The 26,110-nt window shown below is 37.8% G+C and overlaps 4 protein-coding genes and 4 non-coding genes across 11 annotated transcripts; 2 read left to right on the forward strand and 6 right to left on the reverse strand.

Annotated features, from left to right (window-relative positions):
- Nucleotides 1–278: 278 nt before the first annotated feature.
- On the forward strand, nucleotides 279–4,666 carry LOC112167008 (E3 ubiquitin-protein ligase COP1). Of its 3 annotated transcripts, none has more exons than XM_024303944.2 (13): nucleotides 279–884; nucleotides 963–1,040; nucleotides 1,137–1,292; nucleotides 1,380–1,673; nucleotides 1,993–2,132; nucleotides 2,229–2,294; nucleotides 2,575–2,653; nucleotides 2,943–3,098; nucleotides 3,187–3,285; nucleotides 3,439–3,543; nucleotides 3,742–3,921; nucleotides 4,049–4,159; nucleotides 4,253–4,666. In XM_024303944.2, exons 1-13 carry the CDS (start codon nucleotides 603–605, stop codon nucleotides 4,430–4,432), a joined length of 1,926 nt encoding a protein of 641 aa, XP_024159712.1. In that variant the 5' UTR covers nucleotides 279–602; the 3' UTR covers nucleotides 4,433–4,666. The 3 variants fall into 3 exon arrangements, with proteins under 3 accessions (XP_024159712.1, XP_024159713.1, XP_024159714.1); XM_024303945.2 differs by having other exon boundaries at nucleotides 821–884; nucleotides 1,133–1,292; XM_024303946.2 differs by having other exon boundaries at nucleotides 841–884; nucleotides 1,157–1,292.
- LOC112168543 lies at nucleotides 4,561–4,674 on the reverse strand. The gene has a single exon (XR_002924304.1). It is a non-coding gene; the product is annotated as a small nucleolar RNA Z278 (small nucleolar RNA).
- Nucleotides 4,675–4,783: 109 nt separating this feature from the next.
- LOC112168541 lies at nucleotides 4,784–4,875 on the reverse strand. Its single transcript, XR_002924302.1, has one exon. It is a non-coding gene; the product is annotated as a small nucleolar RNA Z223 (small nucleolar RNA).
- Nucleotides 4,876–4,936: 61 nt separating this feature from the next.
- LOC112168542 lies at nucleotides 4,937–5,028 on the reverse strand. Its single transcript, XR_002924303.1, has one exon. It is a non-coding gene; the product is annotated as a small nucleolar RNA Z223 (small nucleolar RNA).
- Nucleotides 5,029–5,464: 436 nt separating this feature from the next.
- LOC112168558 lies at nucleotides 5,465–5,586 on the reverse strand. The gene has a single exon (XR_002924319.1). It is a non-coding gene; the product is annotated as a small nucleolar RNA snoR111 (small nucleolar RNA).
- A 2,209-nt stretch (nucleotides 5,587–7,795) lies between these two features.
- On the forward strand, nucleotides 7,796–10,814 carry LOC112202147 (protein CLMP1). The gene has a single exon (XM_024343065.2). It carries the CDS (start codon nucleotides 8,129–8,131, stop codon nucleotides 10,442–10,444), a length of 2,316 nt encoding a protein of 771 aa, XP_024198833.1. The 5' UTR covers nucleotides 7,796–8,128; the 3' UTR covers nucleotides 10,445–10,814.
- A 276-nt stretch (nucleotides 10,815–11,090) lies between these two features.
- LOC112202148 (1-aminocyclopropane-1-carboxylate oxidase 1) lies at nucleotides 11,091–13,016 on the reverse strand. The gene is made up of 4 exons (XM_024343066.2): nucleotides 12,830–13,016; nucleotides 12,514–12,740; nucleotides 12,091–12,424; nucleotides 11,091–11,627 (listed from the first exon to the last, which is right to left on the reverse strand). The coding sequence occupies exons 1-4, from the start codon at nucleotides 12,932–12,934 to the stop codon at nucleotides 11,355–11,357; spliced, it is 939 nt and encodes a 312-aa protein (XP_024198834.1). The 5' UTR covers nucleotides 12,935–13,016; the 3' UTR covers nucleotides 11,091–11,354.
- Nucleotides 13,017–21,127: 8,111 nt separating this feature from the next.
- On the reverse strand, nucleotides 21,128–22,581 carry LOC112164794. Of its 2 annotated transcripts, XM_024301107.2 has the most exons (2): nucleotides 22,222–22,581; nucleotides 21,128–22,061 (listed from the first exon to the last, which is right to left on the reverse strand). In XM_024301107.2, exon 2 carries the CDS (start codon nucleotides 22,002–22,004, stop codon nucleotides 21,372–21,374), a length of 633 nt encoding a protein of 210 aa, XP_024156875.1. In that variant the 5' UTR covers nucleotides 22,005–22,061; nucleotides 22,222–22,581; the 3' UTR covers nucleotides 21,128–21,371. The 2 variants fall into 2 exon arrangements, with proteins under 2 accessions (XP_024156875.1, XP_024156874.1); XM_024301106.2 differs by lacking the exon at nucleotides 22,222–22,581 and having other exon boundaries at nucleotides 21,128–22,213.
- Nucleotides 22,582–26,110: the final 3,529 nt, after the last annotated feature.

Genomic DNA, 26,110 nt, shown 5'->3' on the forward strand with positions numbered 1-26,110 from the left:
AAATGATGCAAGAAAGTTCCGACTAAATACTACTCCGGCACACCTTAAATTTGCTTCATTGTCGGCCATAAAATTAGCCTCTCAAAAATATGACAAATATGACTGAAAAGACAAATTTGAAATGAGCTCGTATACCTCCCGCAAATTTAGAAAACTGATAAAGTAAGTGCACGTAACTAGGCGAAAATAAAATCTAATGGTAGAAAAATCCGGAACATGCGCCGTGATAGAACAGGAAGAGTAATGAGTACGGTAAAGTCTTGGTCTTTCTTCTGTTGGAAAAGAAATGATTCTTCTCTCACCACGTACCTAGTGCTTCACTATTTCCTGAACCAGTTTGGGGTAGCATCGTGCTCAAAGCTCGCTGGTTCAACATTTTCTGAAAAAATATAAAAGAAAGCACCGGTTTTACGTGGACTGTTGTAGCCCTCACAACGTTTTCAGGCCCCGCAATTAAGCAACGACTACGGAGACTAACTGCTCAACTCCATCACTGCCTTCCTTCTCCTTTCTTCTTCTGTAACAACATTTCCCATAAATTATGATGGATAACCCAAATTCTTCATAGAGTCAAATCTATTGCGAATAGGGGGAAGAACTGAATGGGTGGAGGACCAATGTTGCCGACCGTGGCGAACCTGGAGCTAATGGCGGCAGACTCATCGTCCGCGGAAACGGCGGCGTTTCAGAAGGAGGCTCCGCGGGACAAGGACTTGATGTGTCCGATATGCATACAGGTGATAAGGGACGCGTTCCTCACTGCTTGCGGCCATAGCTTCTGCCACAGCTGCATAGTCACTCATCTCGGAATCAAGAGCGACTGTCCTTGCTGTGGTCAACACCTCACACCCAGCCTAATCTTTCCCAATTTCTTGCTCGACAAGGTTCGTTGGAAACCCTACTTGTTTTGCTTTGGTTGAATGTGCGTTGTTACGTGGATGTTGATCAATATTTTGTTGCAGTTGTTGAGAAAATCTATGGCGTATCGGATGGAGAGGACCGGATCGCCGTTGGAGCATCTGCGGCAGAAATTGCATGAGGTCAGCAATGGCTAGTACTCATTTTGCAGTGGTGAATTGATTTTTTGTTGTGTAGATTTGAATGACTTAACACTTGTTTCGAAACTAATTAGACAGGGTTGCGATATGTCAATTAGAGAGCTGGAAGGGCTGTTGTCTCTTCTTGAAGAGAAGAAGAGGAAAATGGAGCTGCAAGAGTCTGAGTCGAGCATGGAGATCATGCTTGGGTTCTTGCATTGCCTTAGAAGGCAAAAGCTAGAGGAGCTCAATGAGGTAGGTTGAGACATGATTAAGTTTTTTATGTCTAATTAGTATTTGGCCTGTAGACGATTGATGATGATGTAAGATTTTCCTCGGCAGATACAAGCTGATCTTGATTACATTAAGGAGGACATGCTTGCGGTGGAGAGACGTAGAATTGAACTATACAGGCAACAACAGAATAGGTCAGTGAGACTGAGAATGCTTGGTGATGATCAGCAGAGCAATGACATTGTCTATAGTGCACAATATGTGCAAGCGCAGATGAGTTCTATCAATTTACATAACAACAGGGCTGTTGTAAATGATGATGTGCAAGACCATACACAGTCTATGCAGCCTGTTACTCCACAAGTACTGTCGGTGGCAAGGAAGAGGCGAGTACATTCACAGGTTAGTAATCCTGCAAGTGAGTTTTATGCTGATTTTTTTTTTACTTAGTTAATCTTAGGTTCGTTAAACAACAGCCTGGCCAATTGTTGTGGATGTTAATGACCTTTGAATTGTCCATGTTATTATTCCTTATCAAGTTTCTTTCCAGAATTGGACCTTCTACTTAATGTTTCATTAGAAATTTGTGATCTTAAGAGTTACTCATTGTGGTTAGGCCAAAAAGGAGTTCTGCACTTCAGATAGACTAGTAACTGAACTTTAGAGTTTCCGAGTCCTTGGGACTTTTATTTTCTTGATGTCATCTCTTATGTTGCAACAGTTCAACGACCTACAAGAGTGTTACTTGCAAAAGCGGCGAAATTGCAACAAACAAGGGGATTCATATGCTATGGATATAGAAGATTATAATCCAGGCCTTGAAGACTTCCACTCTGTGCTAAAGGGCTTTACACAGTACAGGTACAAACTTCTTGAAGTATCAGTTTTAAGTTTCTCTTTTAGTAAACCCTGTCCTGCTATAGTTACTTACACCTTCTGTTTGGTTGCTTGAACCAGCCGATTGAGGGTCATTTCTGAACTGAGACAAGGTGATATTTTTCACTCTGCAAATATTGTGTCAAGGTGAGTTTACATGCCATTCCTTTTGTACTTTTAAGTTTTAACATGCCATTGACTCTAAAATATTGGAAAATTATCTTGAGAATAATTTCTGGATTGATTCTCCCTTCATCAGAGAGTTGTTAATTTGACTTGGTCAGTAATACATATAGGCACAACAATGACATGGTCTACCATGTCATGTCATTTGGCCGCTACAAAGATCTCAGACTGTTAATAATATCTTCCAGCTGATTATGATAAAGTCTGTTGGCATTTGAGATTCCCATTATATTTGCTACAGCATAGAATTTGATCGAGACGAGCAATTGTTTGCTACTGCTGGGGTTTCACGGTGCATCAAGGTTTTTGAGTTTTCCTCGGTAAGCGGCCTTTTAATGCTTCAAAGTGCAACTGCTTCAGTCTGTAAATTTTGCTAAAACTATATATAATGTCTCCAGGGTGGATGTTAAGCTGTGTATCTGTTTATTTCACCGATGTCTCTCTTTGTTTAAAACTTGTTGGTTGTGGTGTAATTTGTGATAGATCATCACCTTTGGTTTTTATATGTTGCTTTATTTTCTTCTTATGAAAATGATTTGCTAGACTTTGGTCCATCACCTTCAGGCTTTATGCTTTGAGATACTGATGTTGCTTTCTGATCACTTCCAGGTTGTTAATGAACCTGAAGATATCCACTGTGCTGTCGAAGAGATATCCACACGATCCAAACTTAGTTGCTTGAGCTGGAATAAGTACACTAAAAACCAAATTGCTAGTAGTGACTACGAGGGGATAGTAACAGTTTGGGATGTAACTACTCGTCAGGTAGCGAAACTTTTTCCTTGCTTTCATAATACTGCTAATACAATACGGCACATCCATCCGATTACTTAACAAGATTTTTTTCTTCCAGAGCGTGATGGAATATGAGGAGCATGAAAAGCGAGCTTGGAGTGTTGATTTTTCAAGCACCGATCCTTCAATGCTTGTGTCTGGAAGTGATGACTGCAAGGTAACTGGAGCTTATAGCAAAGCTTTGTGAGCTGTCTTAATAACTGACCTATAACCGGACTGTTCATAGTCATAGTTAGCTAGGAAGGTATTAGATTGCTTTATGTTTATAACTGGTCTCAGGCTCTCAGCGTGTACTTTCCTTGACAAACAGGTCAAAATTTGGTGCACAAATCAAGAAGAAAGTGTTCAGAACATCGACATGAAGGCAAACATTTGTTCTGTCAAGTACAATCCCGGATCCAGCTTTTTCGTGGCAGTATGTCTCTGTTCTTAAGATTGGCCTCGTGTGCATATTCTTTTCTCAAAATGAAAGCTTTTGATACATGCATAGTATACCAGTTACTGGTACGGTTGAATAATCTTAGTATTTATATTGAACTGAGTTCAATCAACAAAGGGTGTCTAGCTGGTAAAACCCTCCTAGTAGCTTTGACACTCGAACAAAATTTTGCAGGTTGGTTCTGCAGATCATCACATTCATTATTATGACTTGAGAAATGTCAGCCAACCACTGCATGTGTTTAGCGGGCATAGGAAAGCTGTTTCGTATGTGAAATTCTTGTCTAACAATGAACTTTCTTCTGCATCCACTGACAGCACATTGCGACTGTGGGATGTAAAGGAAAACCTGCCGGTGAGTTGTCATGTTTCCGAGTTATGGATCTATCTTTCTTTACCGATAGTGTTGGTAGTTTGAAACTTGGAAGTATCATTCACTGTGCTCCTAAACTGAGTTTGCGCTAATTCTTTGTTTTTCACAGTTGTGCACGTATAGAGGCCACATGAATGAGAAGAACTTTGTAGGTCTTGCAGTAAACAATGACTACATTGCTTGCGGTAGTGAGACAAACGAAGTGTTCGTTTATCACAAGGTTTAAGAAACAAACTAAACCCCAGACACACAACAGCCAAAGTTGTAATCAGTATTTCATAGAGGCTGATATGGTGTTGATGGTTACTTGCAGGGAATCCCAAAACCTATGGCTTGGCATAAATTCGGGTCATCGGATTTAAACTACAACAACGAAGAAGACGATGGTGCAGGGTCATACTTTATCAGTGCCGTATGTTGGAAGAGGGATAGCCCGATGATACTGGCGGCGAACAGTCAAGGAACGATTAAAGTTCTTGTGCTTGCAGCTTGAGCAGCCACTCAACTCCGGCAGCGTCATTAGCACTCTCAAATCACAGGGTGAACGGAAACTGCAAACTTTATGGTCTAGCAGCATATTCAGTACTTGCTAGTCTTGTTATAGAATTTGGGTGTAATTAAACCTCAGTTGAATCCATTAATATCATCTGAAATGTAGCTTCACCAAGGGGTTCTCCCTTTTCAGGGTCTCGGATACACTACACCTCAAAACAATCGGATTGAATCATCACTGGTCTCATTTAAATCTAAAACTAGGCTACTAAAGTTTCAATCTTTTATATTCACTGGTCTCATTTAAATCTAAAACTAGGCTACTAAAGTTTCAATCTTTTATATTAAAGTCCCAAGGCTCAGAGTATAAGACAGCTCTCTCTATCACGAATTTTCTGAAGCAGAACTGGCATAAAGCTGTAAAATTCATCATCACTGCCAAAATTTTCATCTCATTTAAATCTAAAACTAGGCTACTAAAGTTTCAATCTTTTATATTGAAGTCCCAAGGCTCAGAGTATAAGACAGCTCTCTCTATCACGAATTTTCTGAAGCAGAACTGGCATAAAGCTGTAAAATTCATTATCACTGCCAAAATTTTCATCTGAAGATCCAAACTTTTTCAACAAAAATCACAAAGGCTCATCATACTGTGCTTCACATATTGCTCCACTGTGAAATAACCCAATCATGTCATTAATCAACTGTATATTTTTTCCGTATCAATCTATACCCTATATCCGAGTAATGTTCTCTAATTCATTTGTTGGGATCCTAGTATGAACCTCTATAAATCGATTACGATCCAACTATGAAAGCAATCTTCCATTGTTCATAAAAGCTAATCTTCGGGGTTTAGGAATAATACCAGAGTTGAAATACAAAACCAAAACTAAAAGTGAAGAAGAGTGCATCAGTGAATATAAATATCCACAAGGAGAAAAACGCTCCAATCGGTTCAAAGTGAAGAAATTTATAAAATTCAGACATCATTTGCACTCTTTCTCACAATCAAAAAGTTAAATCAAAATGAATATAGACGAGAAACAATCAGACCGCCTAACTAACAACGACGACTGAAACGATGACTAGCCCATTCGCTATGCCTCCATGTTCTTCCAAGCTAAGAGACACAAATTGTCCCTCATTGATTTACAGAACGGAGGCTTCTAGATTGTGTGAGAAGAGAGTTGCATACATTTTGATGCATTTGAAAAAAGATGAAGTCATTTGAAACAAGAATACAGAGAGAGAGAGAGGAGGAGGCGCAAGACACAATTTTGATGGAGGGTTTAGGGTGAGGAATGGTGGGTATTTATAGAGACGCCCAAACCCTATGTTCCATTTGCGAATTTACCATATTACCCTTTAACGGTATAGTTTTGGGCTGTTATTGTACCCGCGTCGATGCTGCTAGTCTACCCGCCCAAAATTTATCTTTTTGGCGGGGAAACCGGCCCAAATCTTTTGCTTTTGGTGGAGAAGGCCCAGTCCTCTTAACTATTATTATTATTGTTTAAACTTGTAGAGCTGTGGACGACTAATGCTCTTTTTGAAAACCCTATAATTCAAGGCAAATTGTAACATACATTTTTTTTGTTTTATCAAATTGTGTAAAAATTCTTGTAATACCAGAGAGATATGTTACAAACATTAGATTCAGTATTAATCATAACATAATTAGATACTAAAATCATGTACTTTAATGGGTAGATTATTTACTTACGCGCGTTTCGTAAAGAAATCTATCTCCACTTCTATAACTATACATGGGATTGTTGTATAAGAATGAACATATTGTGGAAATGCCTTGGTACCTATAGCTCAACCTGCTTACTCGACATGTTGCATATATACATTCCTACAAAAGGGTCAAACTATTAAAGTCAATGATATCAATGTTACAACAATTTAACCATAACAAATGATCTAACAATCGTTTGAAAAATAAGAAATGAAGTATTTAAAAATTGTATTTAAAATGACCATAAAAGTAGAAATAAGAAATTGCTTATTCTTTTCTGCCTTATTTTTGTTTTTCGTCGATGAAGATTTAAAAGACACAAAAGTAGCTGGGATTTATTCCTATAAAATATAAACTCCAACAACATTGAAAGAAAAGACATGTGTTCCAAACTGAACTCCAATTAGAAACCCCAACAACATTGAAAGAAAAGACACATGACTCAGACTCGACTTGAATTGATATCATCTCCATTTAATTACCTCCAACATCTCATATATAAGATAATCCATTTACTAAAATGATGAGATGTTATATAATCTAGACATCAAGTGGTGAAATCAAATAAGTGAAAATCATGCAATTTCTAGATGCCATAACACTAAGAAATGTGATTAAGGTGATATAAACAAAGCAGTATGTACATGCTACATGAGCCACCACCTAATGTATTTATGTGGCTTCTGAGGTGCATGTTAAGATGCATTTTAAAGTATATGACCACAAAAACACACATTCAATAAACATGCTAGAAAAATACTTACATCTAAACTGATTTAGACATATGTATCGAAACTCTCTCTTATTTACATGTATTTGGTAATCTAAAATTTATAATTTAACCATTCAAAAATTACATCAATCATTGAAAACAATCTCTATAAAAAATCAATGTAAACAAAAATCGCTCATTCATTCGAATGCATCAAACAAATGTACATAATTATAATAGTTGCAAGTAGTTAATTAAAATTAAATGAATCATATAATTGAAGGGCAAACTATTACTCAAAATTTCACACAATTTCCACGTTTACTTATTTGGCCTAAAAAAAATTATATTTCAAATAAGTAAATATGTCATATTTCTATCTCCATCTCTATATTGGAAAAGAAGTAAGACTTTAGATATATAAAGAAAAAAAAACTAATATTTGTTTGTGAAGATAAAGCAGAAAATCGAAACAAAATTTTACAGTTAAAGGCTTTGGCTAACAACCACTTGGTGTGGTAAGATTGGTCGAGTGGCCAAACATGGAACCCCCATGTCCAATGTTTGAGTTCAAACTCTCACCAGTTTGTGGCCAACATGTTTGAGAAGTTTTCAGGTCCATGCGTCTATTAGTCTGATTTTGTTGGGATACCCTCGTAAACCTCGGTCAGAATACTGATCGAGTTAGTGCGAACTTACTACCATAATCGAAGTGACTTGCTATCTCACTAAAATTTGAAAAAAAAAAAAAAAAAAAATCTGTGCCTTTTACACGATGTACTAAATATCCAAATCCAATTAGAAAGGGTCAAACCGTCAAAGTCAACGATACCAAATGCACCAGAGATCAACGGTGTTAAATAATCCAATCACAAGGACCCACCTCAGTTTATTAAACCCAGAAGGAATCCATCTAACTATCTAGGGTTTGAGCCCAAGAGTGTGCTTCCAGCTATTCAAGGGTTTTATCTCCCCCCTTCCCCTTCTCCGTCGCTGTGTACCCAAATTATCCATTTCCAATTCTCCAGGCTCCGAAAGCCCATCAATCACAATCGGAGCCTTGCATCAAAGACTCATGCTTTTTCGAGCTTGGTGATCGGTAAGCACCCATTTCTATCTAGCTGAATTATCATTCAAAACTGTCCAAAGCTTGTTGCTTTAGTCCTCAGATACCTCAATTTTGAGCTAGATATAGATAAGAGATTGTGTATATACAGGGTGAGTGATTTTGTGTTTATTACATGGGGAAATCCGGGGGTAGGAAAAAGAAGGGAGGTTCAAATCAAGTTTCGAATGACAGCAATTCGAATTCGGTTCCTAATGGTACTGTGGATTTGGACTCTTCAATCTTTTTGAAACGAGCCCATGAGCTCAAAGAGGAAGGGAACAAGAGGTTTCAGAGTAAGGACTATGTGGGTGCTCTTGAGCAGTATGATAATGCTCTTAAGCTCACTCCCAAGAACCACCTGGATAGGGCTATTTTTCATAGCAACAGGGCGGCTTGCTTGATGCAAATGAAGCCTATTGATTACGAAACTGTGATTTCCGAGTGCTCTATGGCGATTCAGGTTCAGCCCCGGTTTGTCCGGGCTCTTCTGAGGAGGGCTCGGGCGTATGAGGCTATAGGGAAGCATGAAATGGCGATGCAGGATGTTCAGGTGCTGTTGGGGGCTGACCCGAATCACAGGGATGCTCTGGAGATTGCTCAGCGGGTGAGGACGGCTCTTGGGCCTCGTCAGGAGGCTCAGCAGGACCTCCAGAGCCGTCCGTCCCCTGCTGCTCTTGGGGCTTCTGCAGTTCGTGGTGCTCCAATTGGTGGTCTGGGGCCATGTTTACCCGCCCGGCCTGCACCAAAGAAGGGAGCTGCTTCTGCTGGGGGTCCTGTTTTACCTTCAGTTAATAAGCCAGAGAAGCAACATACGGTTTCGCCATCTGAGAATGGACCTGAGCCCAAAACCCAGTTCCCGAAGCTTGTATTGAAGCCTTCTAATGGTACTTCAAGATCTTCTAACCCAATTAAGGCTAACCAGAAGGAGCTATCATCTTCTTCGTCAGTGTCATTGCCTGTTCATAGGCAGCGTGCAGAGGCTGCAATTCGGTGGAGACCATTGAAGCTTGTGTATGATCACGACATAAGGCTTGCTCAAATGCCTGTGACTTGCAATTTCAGAGTTTTGAGAGAAACTGTAACAAAACGCTTTCCGTCATCAAAGTCAGTTCTGATCAAGTATAAGGATAATGATGGTGATTTGGTGACTATAACCTCGACCCCTGAACTTAGGTTGGCGGAGTCTTCTGCAGACAGGGTTATTCTAGAAGATCCTGAAGATAAGGCAGAATCAATTGGGATGTTAAGATTGCATATTGTGGAGGTGAGCCCTGAGCAGGAGCCACCTTTGTTAGAAGAAGAGGAGGAGAAACCTGTTGAAAATGAGGGGATCAAAGAAGATGAGAGTGGTTCTCATTCATCACTTGGTGAATCTGTCTTGGAAGCTGCTGATGATGAAATTGATAAGACAGAGAAAGAAGCTCCAAAAGAGAAACCAGGAGCCGGAGAAGATCCTGAGTGCAAGGAACTAGAGATGGATGATTGGTTGTTTGAGTTTTCTCAGCTCTTCCGCAGCCATGTTGGTATTGATCCAGATGCTCATATTGATTTGCATGAGCTGGGAATGGAGCTTTGCTCGGAAGCTCTTGAAGAGGCAGTAACTAGTGAAGAAGCTCAGAGTCTTTTTGACAAGGCTGCCTCAAAGTTTCAGGAGGTGGCTGCATTGGCTTTCTTTAATTGGGGAAATGTTTATATGTGTGCGGCAAGGAAACGAATTCCCTTGGATGAGTCTGCTGGAAAGGATGTAGTGGCAACTCAGCTTCAAACTGCTTATGACTGGGTCAAGGATAAGTATTCCTTGGCCAGAGAGAAGTATGAGGAGGCACTCATGATCAAGCCTGACTTCTATGAAGGTTTGCTAGCATTGGGGCAGCAGCAATTTGAAATGGCCAAACTTCATTGGTCATTTGCACTTGCTAAGAAGATAGATCTCTCAACTTGCGATTCTACAGAAATGCTGAAGCTTTTTGACAGCGCAGAGGAGAAGATGAAAGTAGCAACTGAGATGTGGGAGAAGCTAGAGGAGCAGAGAGCAAAGGAGCTGAAGGATCCAAGTCCAAACAAGAAGGAAGAAATGCTGAAAAGAAGGAAAAAACAAGGAAGTGGCAATGAAGGTGAGTCATCAGGAGCGACTGAGTTGACGGCAGATGAAGCAGCAGAACAGGCAGCTGTTATGAGATCACAGATCCATCTCTTTTGGGGTAACATGCTTTTTGAGCGATCCCAGGTTGAATGCAAGTTGGGGCTGGATGGTTGGGAGAAAAACTTGGATGCTGCTGTGGAGCGCTTTAAGCTTGCTGGAGCTTCTGAGGTTGACATTGCAATGGTGCTGAAGAATCATTGCTCAAAGGTCGATGTAGTAGAGGAAGGTGAAAAACCAGTTCAGAATCTAGAAAGTACCATGCCTGGTGAAGCAAGTAAGGACAGTGAGGTTGTTGCAGAGAAGTGAGATATTATTTATTGAATGGTGGCTTCTGGGATACATCTTCATAGGGTGCTTGTTGACCATGAGAATAAACTGGTGGAGAGAGGAAGGTGCTTGTTTTTCTCCACCAAATGGTGGAATACTGGAATTCCTTTCATTCAGTTCTGAAGATTGAAGGTGCAGCTGTGTGTACTCAAAAGATTTTGGGCAACCTTCTTATGGTAAAGGTGACATTTTCGAAACAGTTTTTGCAGTGCTGATGAGTTAAAAGTGTCAAATTTATGTGCGTAGGGTCTGATTTTAGCTTTCCTGCTCCTATTTCGTGCAGTGCGGTTTGTAATTGCAATCTTTATATTTGATAAAGGTGACATTTTCTTAAACAATTTTCTAAATACTGATGAGTGCAAGTCTCAACTTTATGTGCCTAGGATCTGATATTTAGCTTGCTGTTCCAATTCTATGCAAACTGGTTCACAATTGTTTTTTCCCCCCTTTTCCTTTTTGGTATTGTTACTGTTGAATATTCCTTGATAAAGAATATCTGAACATGGATTGCCCTTGTTAGAATGTTGGATTATATTATGCAAAAGACCCGATAGAATGAGAATCTGCATTGTTAATTACAAAACCTCTTTACAGTCCAATACAGTGAAACTTTCAAGAACATGGGTCCCTGAAATTTTTGGCATTTTGATAATTATTTGTATTCATTCCATATTTTTTCTATGACAGTACATCAAAAACATTGATATTGATGTTATTTACCAGAAAGTCCCAAACTAGCTTATAGCTCTATTAATTTATGCTCTAAATTCCCACCAGACAAGGAGGAAATTCAGGTAGATAAAAACGAAATTAACTGCCCTTAACAACCTTATTACAATAGTAACTACACACAGACCGACATACAAAGTCAATCGACTGATTTCAGGGCTCAAACAGTTGCAATTGATTCCATAGCCTTCATAGCTTCAAACCTCGGCTCCTTGGCTTGGAATTTGAGGCCTGAATAGAGCTTCATGTAGTCATCAAACACAAATTTTGGATAAGTTGGGCATTCCTCAGTTTGTTTTTCAAGCATTGCTGGTGCTGGAGAGATAAAAGCATCATTGCCTGGGTTGTAGAACGAGGCTATCGACATTCTGTTTCCATCAGGTTGCGCTATCACACGGTGCATCACACTCTTGTACTTGCCATTAGTGATCACCTGAATTAAGTTATAGGCCAAAAAAGAAAAGAAAAAAACAAAATGAGCATTAAAATGAAAAATCAGATTGTTGTAGGCTCATAGTAAAACTAAGAAAATTTTGGCACGGCCCAGATATAAGAGTCTAAGGAGGCAATCGCTACATGCTCCTAAATCTCGAACCCCCCAGAAAAATTTTGGCCGATAAAGCCCTTTAATTTCTAGTATCCCAACACTGCAGCTGATATCTTAATTTTGTCATCGTTTTCTGATTTTTTTGTGGTTTGTGACGATTCTTCTTCTTTTGTCATAAAAATTTGAGTCCGGTTGATTTTCGAGAGTTTACATACTGTAAAGACTTTCTCTTCTCTATTTTCCTTTTTGGAGATGCAAAAATACAATATACAATTCAAAAGTACGATCAACTATCCCCTGACTCTTGTATGACAAATAATAATGCAAAGTGTGTAGTGGGGATCTATACCTCAAGTTGGTCACCTAAGTTGATGACAATGGAGTGGTGCATTGGGGGCACATCAATCCATTGGCCATCCTTGAGGAGCTGGAGGCCGCTGACCTTGTCATCTTGGAATAGTAGGATGATGCCACCGGCGTCGGTGTGGGCCCGGAGTCCCTTGATCAGGTCCGGTTTGGGGCATGGAGGGTAGTTGCTCACCTTGGTCCCAAAATTTGGTCCCTCGGATCCATAGAAAGCCTTCTTCAGGTAACCCTTATCCAGCCCCAGATTCTCACACAGCAAGTCCAACAGTTGCTCAGCCAGTTTCTCTAGTTCCACTGCAAATTCCTTCATGGCCTCCCTGAAGTCCACAAGATGTAAACTAATCAATATGCATGCATGCTACATAATATGGAAAAACATCATGTGTGATCTGTGATGAAGTGTGACCTGTAATCTTCGTCGAGATCGGGGATTTGGGAAATGTTGGAGAAGGGGAGGTGGCGCAAGAAGAAGGTGCTTTCCCAGTCCAAATCTTCTATTTCAGAGTTGACAGATTCGAGGCCTTTGCTTGCCACCATTTCCTTGAACCTTTGCTCCATGCACTTTCTGTAGTGCTCCTTTGTGAGCTTCTCTACCTTGTCCATCAGCTCATGGGATATCCCATGGTTCACCAACTTCATATATACACATGTAACTGAGTAAGTTATAAATACATACATAACAAGTCAAAACATAAAATAGAATCTTCAGGTTATATTATTACCTCAAAGAAACCCCAATTCTCACAAGCATCGTTCATCTTCTCCATGGTTGCTTGTCTCTCTTCACCGTTGAGTTGCTCCATGTTAAAAACAGGGAAATTCTCCATTTCGATCTGCCTCTTTGATGTCTTGATGTCTCTCTCTCTCTCTCTCTCTCTGAACCTTTCTAGCTTTCAGATGAATGTTGAGTGGAGAGTTCTAGCAACGCAATATTTATAGGCGTTTTGGAATTTGGAGTGGCAAACTGTAATTACTTGGGATATTTTAGTTAATGTTTATGACTGAATTACTTTAAAATGTATATATGTTAGCATATTTGCTTGAGTAAGAAATTTTGTCCGTACATCTCTAAGTATTTAATATACACACCTTATTTAATACACTAAATATTTGATTTCTTATTCTATCGTTTTATTAAATACACCACTTAAACTATATAAACCATCTTCAATACAAATCAATATTTATCAAACAAAACTTTATCATAATCAACATTTATGATTGAATTACTTTATATATATATGTGTGTGTGTGTGTGTGTGTGTGTGTGTATATATATATATATATATGTTAGCATATTTGTGTGAGTGAGAAATTTTTTCCGCACAATTCTAAATACTTAGTACACACACCTTATCTAATACACTAAATATTTAATTTTTTATTCTATAATTTAATATGGTGTATGAACTTTAGACATTTCTACACTTTGGTGTACCAACTTTCATAACTATCAGAATGGTGTATCAAGTTTGCTCCAATATTTCATTTTGAAATATGCCGTTAAATTTTCCGTTATCTTTGCCTAAAAAAAAAAATTCCGTTATCTTTCCTTTAGCTTTGTCAGTTTTTTTTTGTAAAGATAACGGAAAACTTAATGGCGTACACCAAAATGAAAGATTTGAGCAAACTTGATACACTATTCTGATAGTTATGAAAGTTGGTACACCAAAGTGTAGAAATGCCCTAAAGTTCATACACCATTTGTGATGTTTTCCCTTTAATTAAATACACCACTTAAACTATCTAAACCATCATCATATCTCATAATACAAATCAGTATTTATCAAACAAAACTTTATCATAATCACAAAATTCTAAAATATCATATTGGAATTGAATGAGTTTATCATAATACTATTAGAGCCTCTCCCTATTAGAATAATTATTTTATTATTATTATTAATTAATTTGAAACAACATGTACAAACATAAGAAAAACTTGGAGTCGTGGAGTCATGGAGTTTGTACCTCCTAATGGACTCTGCCAACTTTTGTGTGGCCATGATCTATGTGTTGTTGAGTCATTTTTTTAAAAGTCTTTTATGTAATTTATATATTTGTTTGTGCATAGATGATAGGTGATTGAGGCGGCACAAACCATAGGTGATTATTTATTTCTAATTTCTAGTAAATTATGAACAAACTTTTCACATTTTTTTGCATTTTGTAAGGGTTATAGTTTCTAAAAAGAATATATTTGTAAAATGCACCAACAAAAATTTATAAATGACAAGAATAAGTAACAATTATGGAACAATGAGATAATGCACAATAATTTTTTGATATAGGATGAATTTCTAGGGAAAAAAGACCCATAATATCATTTTGTTGATGTCAATTATCAGCAAACCATAAAGCCTGAAACTAGGGAAGTAATCGTGGTGCATGTTTTAGAAAGCAGAAACAAGGCAAATTAGCATTTTACCTTGTACCAGTTATACTTTATTATTTTTTTGCATGAAAAACAAAAGGCAATGCATGCTACAAAAGGTAATCATCAAATTTTTTTTTTGGGTCAAAAAAGGTAATCATCAATTGATCATCATTCATCAACAAGCCACACGTACGAAATGGAAATTTTTTTAATATTTTTTTTTCTTTTTGGTTGCAGAGGAAGAGGATCGAACTTTTGACCTCGTCTTATCGTAACCCAATTTTCAAAATTTGATATATAAATGGAGACTCCAACGAACTATAGATACTGTTTATGCAGGCGTTGCTCACCTGCTCAAAGGTGGTTTTGGCAGTTAACTCAGGTTGCTAATTACTTACTAAACAATGGGCGCTTTAGATTCATTTTCAACTAAAAGAAAGTTGTCGGCTAGCTTCAAGTTGACGAACCTTATACCCCAGCTCCATGTAGATCAACCTTCAAATATTTCCTGCTTTGGTCACTTTCAAATATTTCTTACAAAATACAGTAAAGAAATCACATCTACTTTTTAACTTTCGGTCCTTCAATAACATGCTCAATGACTGCTTGGTTATAATATTGCAGTACGTACCAGACCAAAGCATAAGCTTAGTTATATGTAAGTTTGTTCTTTTAGTTCAAAATGCTATGAATGCATGCATATGTATATATTTTGATTATTTTCCATAAAGAAGCAAAGGCAAAGCACATGTCCTTTTGTTATTCTCGGATCAAGTTCCAGATTCCATGTATTTCCTCCATGGATCCAACTCTTCTAAAGTTAGAGGGTTGTGAATTTACGTGAAGTTCATTAAATGTTGATGTTCTAAATTATTTAATCATCTCAAAATTCGCCACATCATTTTCAATCAAATTTAAAGATTTTATATCTTAATTTGCCGTTACCAAAAAATAAAAAACTAACAATTCTCTTTTGCATGAACGTGATCAATTCTTTTCTTCGTGAATATGATCGATCTGGGTTCTATCCCTTCTTCTAAGCTCTCTTTTTGTCCTCTTCCCCCCACCCCACCCCTCAATTTCTCTCCAAATAAGGGTTTTTCAGATAATAATCTAAATTGATCTTCTTTCAATTAATACTTCCTTTAATCTTTCTCTTTGCGCTTCAATGGACAAATTCCCAATTCATTCTTTGTAGATCCCTGTTCTATATATAGTTTAAACTCAATAGGAAACAAAAGGGACTCATTCAAATAAAGAAAAGAAGGTTAACCATATTGAATAAAACCATACTTCTTGTAAGAAGAAAGAAAACAATATTTCTATTCTGCAGCACTTAGGACTGTTTTCAAAGACGACAAATTGAAGAAAAAAACATATGTTGTTGCATGTTTATGTAGAGCAAATTGAGTTTATGCAAAGAGAAAATCAAATTGAACTTACCTAATAGTTAGATAGAGCAAAACTTCTTTGGATGTTCAAAACTGAAATTCAATGTCATTTCGTGAGAGGAATTGAGGAAGAAAAGAAGAGTACAAAGTGAGAGAGCTTAGAACACATAGAACCCAGATCATGTTCACGAAGAAGAAAACTGTTAATAAATTTTTTTTTTTTTTTTCTAATTGAGGTAACCGCAAGTTAAGGTATAAAATCTTTAAATTTGGCTGAATATGATATGACAAACTTTGAGACCATTAGATCATTTAGAGCATCAAGATTTAATGAACTTCACTTAAATTCGCATCCCTCTAACTTTAGAGGAGCCGGATCCTTCCTCCATTGTTGGCCTTGCTCTTGTCTTGTATATATAATCTGCAATATTGTTGTGAAATTTCCTGGGAACTCAACACGATTAGGTACCATAGCAATTCAAATTCATCTTCGATTTTAACTTCGTGCTTGGTCTTTACTTTCCAGTCTCAGCTAGGAAACTTGTTTGGTAGTCACCCTGATTCCTCATATCAACTTGTATTGTAACCCAAGAAGGGGCAGAACCAGGATTAAGATTTTGGGGGGGTCCAAAATGTAAAAGTTTTTTTTTGTCATCTGAACTATAAAATTGAAGTATATATTAAAATAAACAAAGAATATATTAACGATAATTAATGTCCTTTACAATCACATTAAAGATGTTGCTAGATAAAAACTTAATGTTTGATACATCGTTCCTTACTGGATATTTTGAGAATATTAAATATAAACCAAAAACAAAAGGGAAAGACTAAAAGCATTGAAGTATAGCATTAGTATGAAACTATGAAATGAGAAGGGAATGATTAATGCAGAGGGGTTCTAATATAGCATATATATGGACAAAGAAGGAGACTATTCAAACTGGCAGGAATCCAGACCCCCCAGACTCTAACGCAGGTCCGCCACTGCCCAAGATAGTATATATGAGATGATCGAAAAATGCATGTTCGATTAGTTTTCGTAACTATTCAGATAAATCAAAATGTCATCGATCGAGTACCAGTTCACTGATTGATCAAATCACTTGTATTGTAAAGAGGAGGAAAAAGAAGAATGTCTTTTTGCGAAGTTCTTAGTGGGCATGACATGTTACTCCATACTTAATCAGGAGAATGTCGAGCTGCTGGCATGCTTTCCATTATTAATTCCAGACGTGAATTATCTGCCCAAGCCTTCCCGATCATTTGTCTCTATGTTCCACTTTCGCAGCACTATTATTGAATCTATACATGCGTGAGTAACATATTCCATCATATCACATCTAAGTTTATAGTTTTTCCCTTTCAACTTTAAAATGTATAACGATACCATAGGTAGAGATATAGAGATCGAGATCGATACCGGGCTCATTTACTTCTTTTTTTCTTCTTTGATATTATGAGATTGAGGAGAAGAGACCCCAGGATGTTGTATTACTTGTATATATTAATTGAATAAATCATCAATGGGTGCTGCCCCAAGCTTAGATTCCATTTGAAAGTGAAGTCTAGCACATCCACTTTAAACTAAAAGTGAATTTTAATAATTGTATAAACTATATCTCGATTAGCAATCTAGATATCTCAATCTATAATGTCAATGGTAAGAATATAAGATATGTTATAGTCATCAAGAAGCACTGTGTTTAAGAGCATAAGTAATAGAATAATTGGATCGTCAGGGGACGAATATGATTCCTTTTCATATGGAAAATGATTTCGATCTTTGGCACTCAACAAGTTGCCCAATCAACAAGAAGACATTTATTAAGGAATAATCAGATCACTGTCTCAACCTAGTATTGAACAAGAGCACCGTAACCAAAGCAACGATTTGTACAAGAAATGACAAGACCTTATAAGTATCGTCTTATAGGATGTTATTCTTACTAATTTATACACTCTTTTGTTGAAATTACATGCTGATAGCTTAGTGAAACATGATTGTTTAGGTCTGATTCGTGAGCATATGAAGGATTTATAATTGTTCGCATATCGTATATGGTAAAATTAACAGTGTTATAGGAATACTATATATCAACTGCTTAAGTTGACTCAAGTCTATTGCCTCTCATGGTCACTCCCATGAGCCATGAGCAAATCAATTTTCAAAGCATGGCAGCATCTTATTGGAAATATGTTTATGTTTATTATTTACTATTCAATGAATCAATCAAAGCGTGTAGTTGGAGTAGTTAGATCTCTGATCTGACGCATGTTTGTATTTGTTTGTATAGTCGACTGAAGTCACTGGACCCTCAGTCATCTTCCTTGATCGTGCAATTTGACCAGGTCTAGCTGCTCTTTCGGTTCCAATGATTGTTCTGGATAACTCAGTAATGGGTCCATCCATATCTTCATTCTTCAACATGCACGTTATGGGCGACTGGATACTCATCTCCTCTCTCAAGTAATCAACATTCTGAGTTTGTAATATTTTCACCTACAAATTCTCGTGCCATATGATTGAAGAATAATATTTCACATGTATGAGCTGAAAGTTTTGTACTGTTTTAAAGTATGAATATATTTTTTTTAATTTTAAAATAATTTACACCGTTTAATTCTCGTTACATATGAGTTGTAAAGCACTATGAACGCTCTTAAATAGAAGTTTGTGCCGACATGTTATATGTTAATAATACATGAAATTTCAAAAGACTTGGAAATGGAACAAGACTCATAATTAGATCCATTGGGTTCATGATTGTACGTGTAAGATTAATTTGCGCACATTTTTGGTGTTATCATTCTGTAATTAATAGGCATGTAGACGTAGCACAGCAATCCAATCTCTCAAAAAGCATCGAATCCTCCTGCTTGATGCCAGAACTGTAGTTACTCACACAAATCCTCAGTGAATCAACATCAAAGTAAAGGCTACAGGGATTCGAAGCGACTGAACATGAAGCTTTTCTTTCAAAAGTAGAATTTTACTAAGTCTGCACATTGATCCGGCCACTAGCTAACTTGGATGGGATAAAGAAACTTTCATTGAAAAACTTGTCTATATAACTTGCACGTATATTAATAAACCATTTTTACTTCAAAACTACGTAGTCACCTCGATCGATCAGATTCGATCATATATACAGATGCTTTCTTCTTTCTTTCTCTTTGTATATGGGCCGCGTTGATCGATCATAATTAAGTATTTGCATGACCAACTTCTTGGTGAAGAGAGTAGCTCATGCTTATGCTTATTCATGCGCATAATATATGATGCCCACTTTTAACAGTATATATGATCACAGCGATCATATTATATATCTAATTAACTTACTTGCTATGGTTTATGCAAAGAAAGTTTTGCGTATGGAATGTGTAAAGGACACGTGGTAGGGTTAGGGCTGTCAATTTCAACACGACTCGAAACCCGCACGAAATAAAGCGGGTTGAACCCGCACGATTAAAAAGCGGGTCAACCATGGGTCAACCCACCATGACCCATTTAATAAATGGGTCGGCCACGGGTCAACCCGCCAACACGAAGTGAACCCGTATAACCCGATTAACTTTATCCTGAAATTTTAGACGTTGGGAGTATTTGATCATATGATTAGACAATTTGAAATATTTTTCTTTATAATTATTGGATTTAATTATTTATGAATTATATATAATTATTTATATTCTTCGTCTTGTGGAGTTTTTAGTGAATTTAATCAATTTATACATTTTTTTAGTTAAATGGGTGGCATTGTTAACCTTTAAATGACTTATTTTGTCAAACACGACACAACTATTTATTAAATGGGTCAAGCGGGTTGGAAACAGGTAACCCGTTTAATAAATGGGTTGGGTTTGGGCTTAAATTTTTGACACGATTATTAAATGGGTTGGGTTTGGGTTTGTATCTTGCGACACGACAAATACTTTGACCCGACACGAACCCAACCCGACACGACCCATTGACAGCCCTAGGTAGGGTTGTCTAATTAGGTTCTTAATAGGGGGTATTTTGGATATTTCACTTTAAAAAACAAATGTAGCTTTGAAATACAAGTAAAGTTTGGTGGATTTTGATTGGCCAGCCGCACGGCCACGTGGTGTTGCTGCCGGCCTGCCGTATGTAAGAATTTTTCGTTTATGCATTCATGAATAGGATACTGCGCACCATGGTATATAAGAATTTTTCTTTTATGCATGCATGAATAGAATACTAATGCCCGGTCACTATAGGAAAGCTCTCTTTCAATCGCGCCCAATATTGAAGGAAAATTCCAGTTTTGACTTTCAGTTTTATACTAGTTCAGGCCCAGAGCCCAGAAGACCACCTTTCAGTGGGCTACCTAGCTTGTATACTTTGTAGTTATGGACTAATGGTATGAGACCATCGCTGAAGGGATTACCTCCGTTCCTTCTTTTCCCTAGCCCAGAAGACACGTGGATGGATTAAGAGTTAAGGCAATGGGGCTACCCTTTGTATTATATACAGTTTCTTTGGTTCAACTAGCCATATATATACAGTTGAAGCCTAACACCATTGTCGTGGGCGCGAGCAAATCCTATTGCGACGTTTTCTGTACTATATGGGTCGTGGAGAACTGAACTAAGGAAAGCTTGTGGAATTTTTTTGATCAAGCTCGAGACAAAATGTACCACCAAGCAGTACATACTTTCAAGATCACTACACTTGTTTGAAGTGTAATGTTTTTCCATGTCTTGTAAAAGCACATATGCATATTTGGCGAACAAGTGTAGTGCGTAATATTACTGTTTCGTGCCTTGTAAGAATGTATATGCATATCCTATTTTCAAACTAACAATTAGAAAATGGGTTTTATAGTATCTTTTGCCAAGCTTGGTAACATATCCTTATAACATAAACGAAGATACTAAGGTGTTGGATTTTTGGCTCCGCATTAATAAGTCAGGTTTAGAGTGACTTTATTTTGACTTAATGAATTTAACAAAAAAAGTTGAGCCGTATGAATTTGGTGAAAATTTTAAATTATATAGTTTAGAGAACGTAAGATAATTCGTGAGATCAATATCTTATTACAATGTTTATAAGGTTAAAGCATCGATCTATAGCATGCCTCGGATGGGATCAAATTATTTGACTAAAGTGGATCGAACTCTTTGAACAGTCTTGATCTGGCATAATTCTAACCCTAAACTAGTGGCATGGATGTCCCATACAACACTCGGGAAAGTAAGAACAATAGTGAGAAAATTTACGAACCAACTTGACGAGACAATAGTGCATCAATTCAGCTTCGTTTTAATTCTCAAGTCGAGAGAGAAAATAGAGTAAAAATTACACTACTACATTCATAAACATATCATATTGGGTACAATGAGGACAATCAAATCAAATTTCTGTAAAACGAAGAAGATGACGATATTACTACTACACCTTTCAAAAGTTTCAACAACAGTCCCCGTCATCGTCGTCCCTGAATTCCACGGCGGCGCGAATCTCCATGCTCGTCAGAAGATATCGAGAATCTCGAGGATCGTACGGTTGCAGAGGGGACAGGAGCCTCGATTCAGCCACACCTCCCTCGAACACACCCTGCAAAAAGTGTGCCCACATGGTATGAACGCCGCGCCTTTCTTCCTCCCCATGCACACGCAGCACACCGAATCACAACCCACCACCCCCGTCGCCGCCGCCGCCGCCGCCGCTTTCTCATTTTTCTCCTCCGCCGCATCGCACCCGTCCATTTCCGTCTCCTCCAGCAATCTCATCAGCGACACCCTCATCGGCGTCCCCGGAGCCGCCCCAACGCCCGACGCGGCCTCGTCCGCCTCCCGATAATGCCGTTCCGCCGCCAGAGCCGCGGCGAGGTTCATCCCCGACCCGGGGTTCACCGGACCCAGGCAACCCGGATCCGAATCGGACCCGGCCGCCTGCCCCAGAATCAGCAGCTGCGATAGGTTCGGCAGCTGCTGCCGCGGTTGTTGTTGCGGCGGATGTAGGTGCTGTTCTTCATCGTCCTCGACGGTAATCGTGGCCGTCCGTCCAAATCCCCAGACGGCGCCGCAGCACCCGATTCCGGTCAATCTCAGCCGCTGCTTGAAGCTCCTCCTCCCGGCCGTCGCCGCATCGCCGTCGTCCATTTGCTCTCTCAGAACCTCGAGGATCGTCCTGGCCTCCCTTCCTCTCCGGACCGTTTCCTGCAACACCAGACTGAGTTGACTCATTCTCTCGAATTTGAAGTATTGAACAGAACCCACCACCGGATTAACAGAAATCAACAAACTCCACCAACCAAACTCCCAAAAATATAATACATAAAATAGAAACAGTGAATGGAATTGTACGGAAAAAAAAGACCTGCGAGTTTGGATTTAAAGCGAGGCCATGGAAGACCCGTGAGTATCTTCAAGAAACCAAGTAGCTAGATGGACATAGCTAAGAACAAAAGCCCACCTCAATCGACAGCGACCAAGCGAAATGAGCAGCAATCAATAGTGGGCAATGATAACGGTAATTTGGATTTGTAAAGAAAGATGCTAATTCAAGGCCAGCAAAGAGGGGATTTGGGAGTTTGAAAAAGGGAAGAAAAGGAAAAGAGACAAAATAGAAGAAAGAAGGAAAGTGAAAAAGAAGGGAGTGGAAAATGGACCAGTTGCTGATTCGTTGGGTTTGGGAAAACGGGAGCTATAGTTTTTGTTTTTGGGTAGAAAAAACAAATTGGTTTTTTTTTTTTTTTTTCCCTCTCTCTCTATCTCTCAGGCAGAGTTGGGGGGTGGTGTTCTTTGTTTGAACACTACTACTGGGTGGTCGCCGGCCTGAAGAATAAAGACAAAAGCTATGGAAGCCGGCGCATTGACAGTTGGTTACTAACTTCAAATGGCATCAATTATTTTTGGCTTAATCCGATTGGGTTACTAATTTCATAAACTCTACTTAATCATCTTACTTAATTATAGGATAGTATGATGAAGACGAAGCTAATTGTAATGTACTCAAACTTGTTTTAACAAAACTTGATGGATGATTCTATTGTCCGTAGTTGCAATTTTATGAATTTGGGAGATAATAGTATAATCTATCCTGTATTTGTTGGATAACCAATCACATACATTCGGTTTATGGAATATTAGTATTCATACTTAAGTATTAGGTTCTAAACCAGGTATTTATAAGAATACAATCAACAACCACAATAAACAACTGTAATAGGGTTTCTTCTCGGGATAACGCAAGCAAATAAAAGTTGATTCTCGGGATTATTACATATATAAATAGTATTCGTCTATGAATACTCAATTACCGAATAAGTTGTATTAAGTGTTATTTATTATTGAGATTATATAGTAATATCAATGAAAGTTGCCAAAAAAATCATGATCAGAGCTTAGGAAGATAATCCCCGATGAAAGCTCGAGTGTGTGGTTTGGATATTATTACTTGGTAAGAATACAGTCATCAATCGCAATAAACAACTACAATTAGGTTTCTTCTCAAACTAATGCAAGCAGATAAAAGTTGATTTTTGGGTTACCATATGTGTAAGTATTCATATATTTTTGTAAATTAAGTGTCATTCATTATTAAATATAAATAAGACATTAGATTTTGCCGCGTAAAAATAATGATCATAATTCAACAAGATAATCTCCAATGAACATCTGAAGATGAGGTTTGCCCAGTGAGATTGAATTATTACTTGGTAAGCGTCATGATATACTAAGAAAAGTTTGTCCCTCAAAAAAAGGAAAATCATGGCATGGATTGCGTTGAAAAGATAGAATTTAGCTATTGAGAGCATGAGCAAGCATAGGTGATGAGTGATTCCAAGGATTATTACAGATACTGATCATAGCCCACCAATATTGCCCTAACAGAAAATCATCGAAAAGCCTAAACTAAAGTCTAACCTAATAGTGATTACAATAATATAATAACGTGACTAAGTGAAGAAGTGGGGCTCACGTAACTTTGTATTGTTCCCACTCCGTTGGTTTTGGTTGGTTCCATTCTTTTGATTGCTTGTTTGAATGGAGAAGCTCATGCTGGCACGAACCATGTAACAGATAATTAATTAAAACTAAAACTATTATTCTTAGCATGAAGTCATCAATGATTGGCATTTGGCAAAGAGTATCATTATAGCATAAATAATTTTTCGCATAGACTATACTTTTAACGTGACACTATAATATTGGTAGTGTTATAAAGAAGTTAATTGATCATGTATACAACATATTTTTATGATTGGCATTACGAAGTAGTATATGCATCATTAATCACACTCCAAGTTTGATGTTGAAGAATGATGAGGTCTTTTGATGCGGACATGACCCAAATACAGAGCACATTAATTTACACGCTGAGAACAAGTCAAACACAAAGAAAAAGAGAATAGAAAGAAGGAAAATGAATCAAAGTTTTACATGTTGAAGACAATGTTGGCTTTTTGTTAAGATTATTAAGATTTAAAATTCATATTTTATTTAAATATTATTTATTTAAATTGAAGAGTCATAACTTTTCAAAAGATGAGGAAGAGTTCTGTAAATACTTAATTATTTAGACAAGGAGTGTACGTCTTTGTATTGCTCTCATTCTCCTACTCTTCATCTTCCTCATTTCCATTCACATTTCCTAATCTTTGGGCAATCGATAAACACTTGGCACCCCGTTTACCGTTAGTTGTGCAAAACGGATTAGACATCTTGTGAGACTTCAAGGGTTGTATCATGAAGTTGTAGACGACCATTATGACCTGCATGTAGGGAGACGTTTACAACTTTAGGACAGCAAATGCCGTGCCTCTTTTGTACTCAAAGACTTGACTCTTCGTATCTCTTCTTCTTTATATTATTTGTGCCGCTCAATTAGGGATGACAATGGGGAGGGTAGGGTAAGGGGATTAAATTACCATCTCCATACCCGACTTCATTCCCCATCCCCTTATCGGCCCCAATCCCCGTAATAAGAAACTGGGGATTTCCCGTCCTCGTCCCTATTGGGGATTAGGTCCCCGTACCCGCCCCAATCCCCGTTAATAATATTACTAATTTATTATATAAAAATTCATACAAATAATTATTGATTGTAAAGTATGAAGTTAAAATCAATCATCAACATAAAATAAATTCTTCATTTCAATCAAACAAAAACAAATATAAGTTTCGCTTAAAAAATAACAATAAAAGTCTGCATTTGACAAAAAAATTCCACAATCAACTGCTTAGTGTAACCTAACAACTTACTCATTCACTCCAACAAGGTGAATTGAATAATATCAAAAATATATTGATAGAATTTAAATATTGACAAAAAGATGAAGTTTACATAGATATATTTATAAATAATATCAAAAATATATATAATAAATATATATATATATATATATATATTTTTAGATCATTCTTATTGGGTGGGTATGGGGATGGGGATCAAAATATCATCCCCACCCCGTATCCGATTTCAGAATTCGAATACTGGGGATCCCCATCCCCGTTACCCGATTTCTCCCAAATTTCTCCCCATTAGGGTTAAATACTCGATGGGTACCCTACCCTATGGAGATTATTGCCATCCCTACGCTCAATTGATTACTTGATTTTGTTGCTTGATTATATTTATTAAATATGATTATTTGATACCATATTTCCAACAGACAATCATATATTAAAACCGAAGATTTCTGTTTGATTTTTTCTGATGGTTGATAATTGGGGAAGTGGAGATTATGGCCTAAGCCCAACAAACAAGGTCTCATGAACTATGTTGCTAGTCCACATGTCCCAACACAAATAAACCCACATTAAGGATCCAGCCTCTAACCCCTTAAAAGGTCCACTCCCTCAATGAATGGGCTTTATTTGAATGCCGAAGTTTTCAAGCACACTACTATCATTTCCCTGCCTACAGGTCCAGGTCCACAATACTTTCCGGTAGAGAGCCGTCATCAAATAACCATCCCACAGGCAATAACCCGGCTTCTGTTCCGATGCCAGCGACAATTCACTAGCTGAATGTTAACTAGAGTTCTTCTCGGTGCATATACCTAGGCCTGGCAATAGTGCGGTCACGGGCGGACTTAACGGATTACCGGTCTTAACGGGTTGAGCCTGATGGGTTCGCGGGTTATCTGTTAAGACCACTAAGGTTTTTTTTTTATTTTTTTAAAATTCTTTTATAATCAATTACCCACTAAAACCCGTTAATACCTGTTAACAATAAATTGGCTATTGAAACCCGTTAAGAC

This window comes from Rosa chinensis, chromosome 5 (genome assembly GCF_002994745.2).
Source record: "Rosa chinensis cultivar Old Blush chromosome 5, RchiOBHm-V2, whole genome shotgun sequence".
Classification (NCBI taxonomy): Eukaryota; Viridiplantae; Streptophyta; class Magnoliopsida; order Rosales; family Rosaceae; genus Rosa; species Rosa chinensis.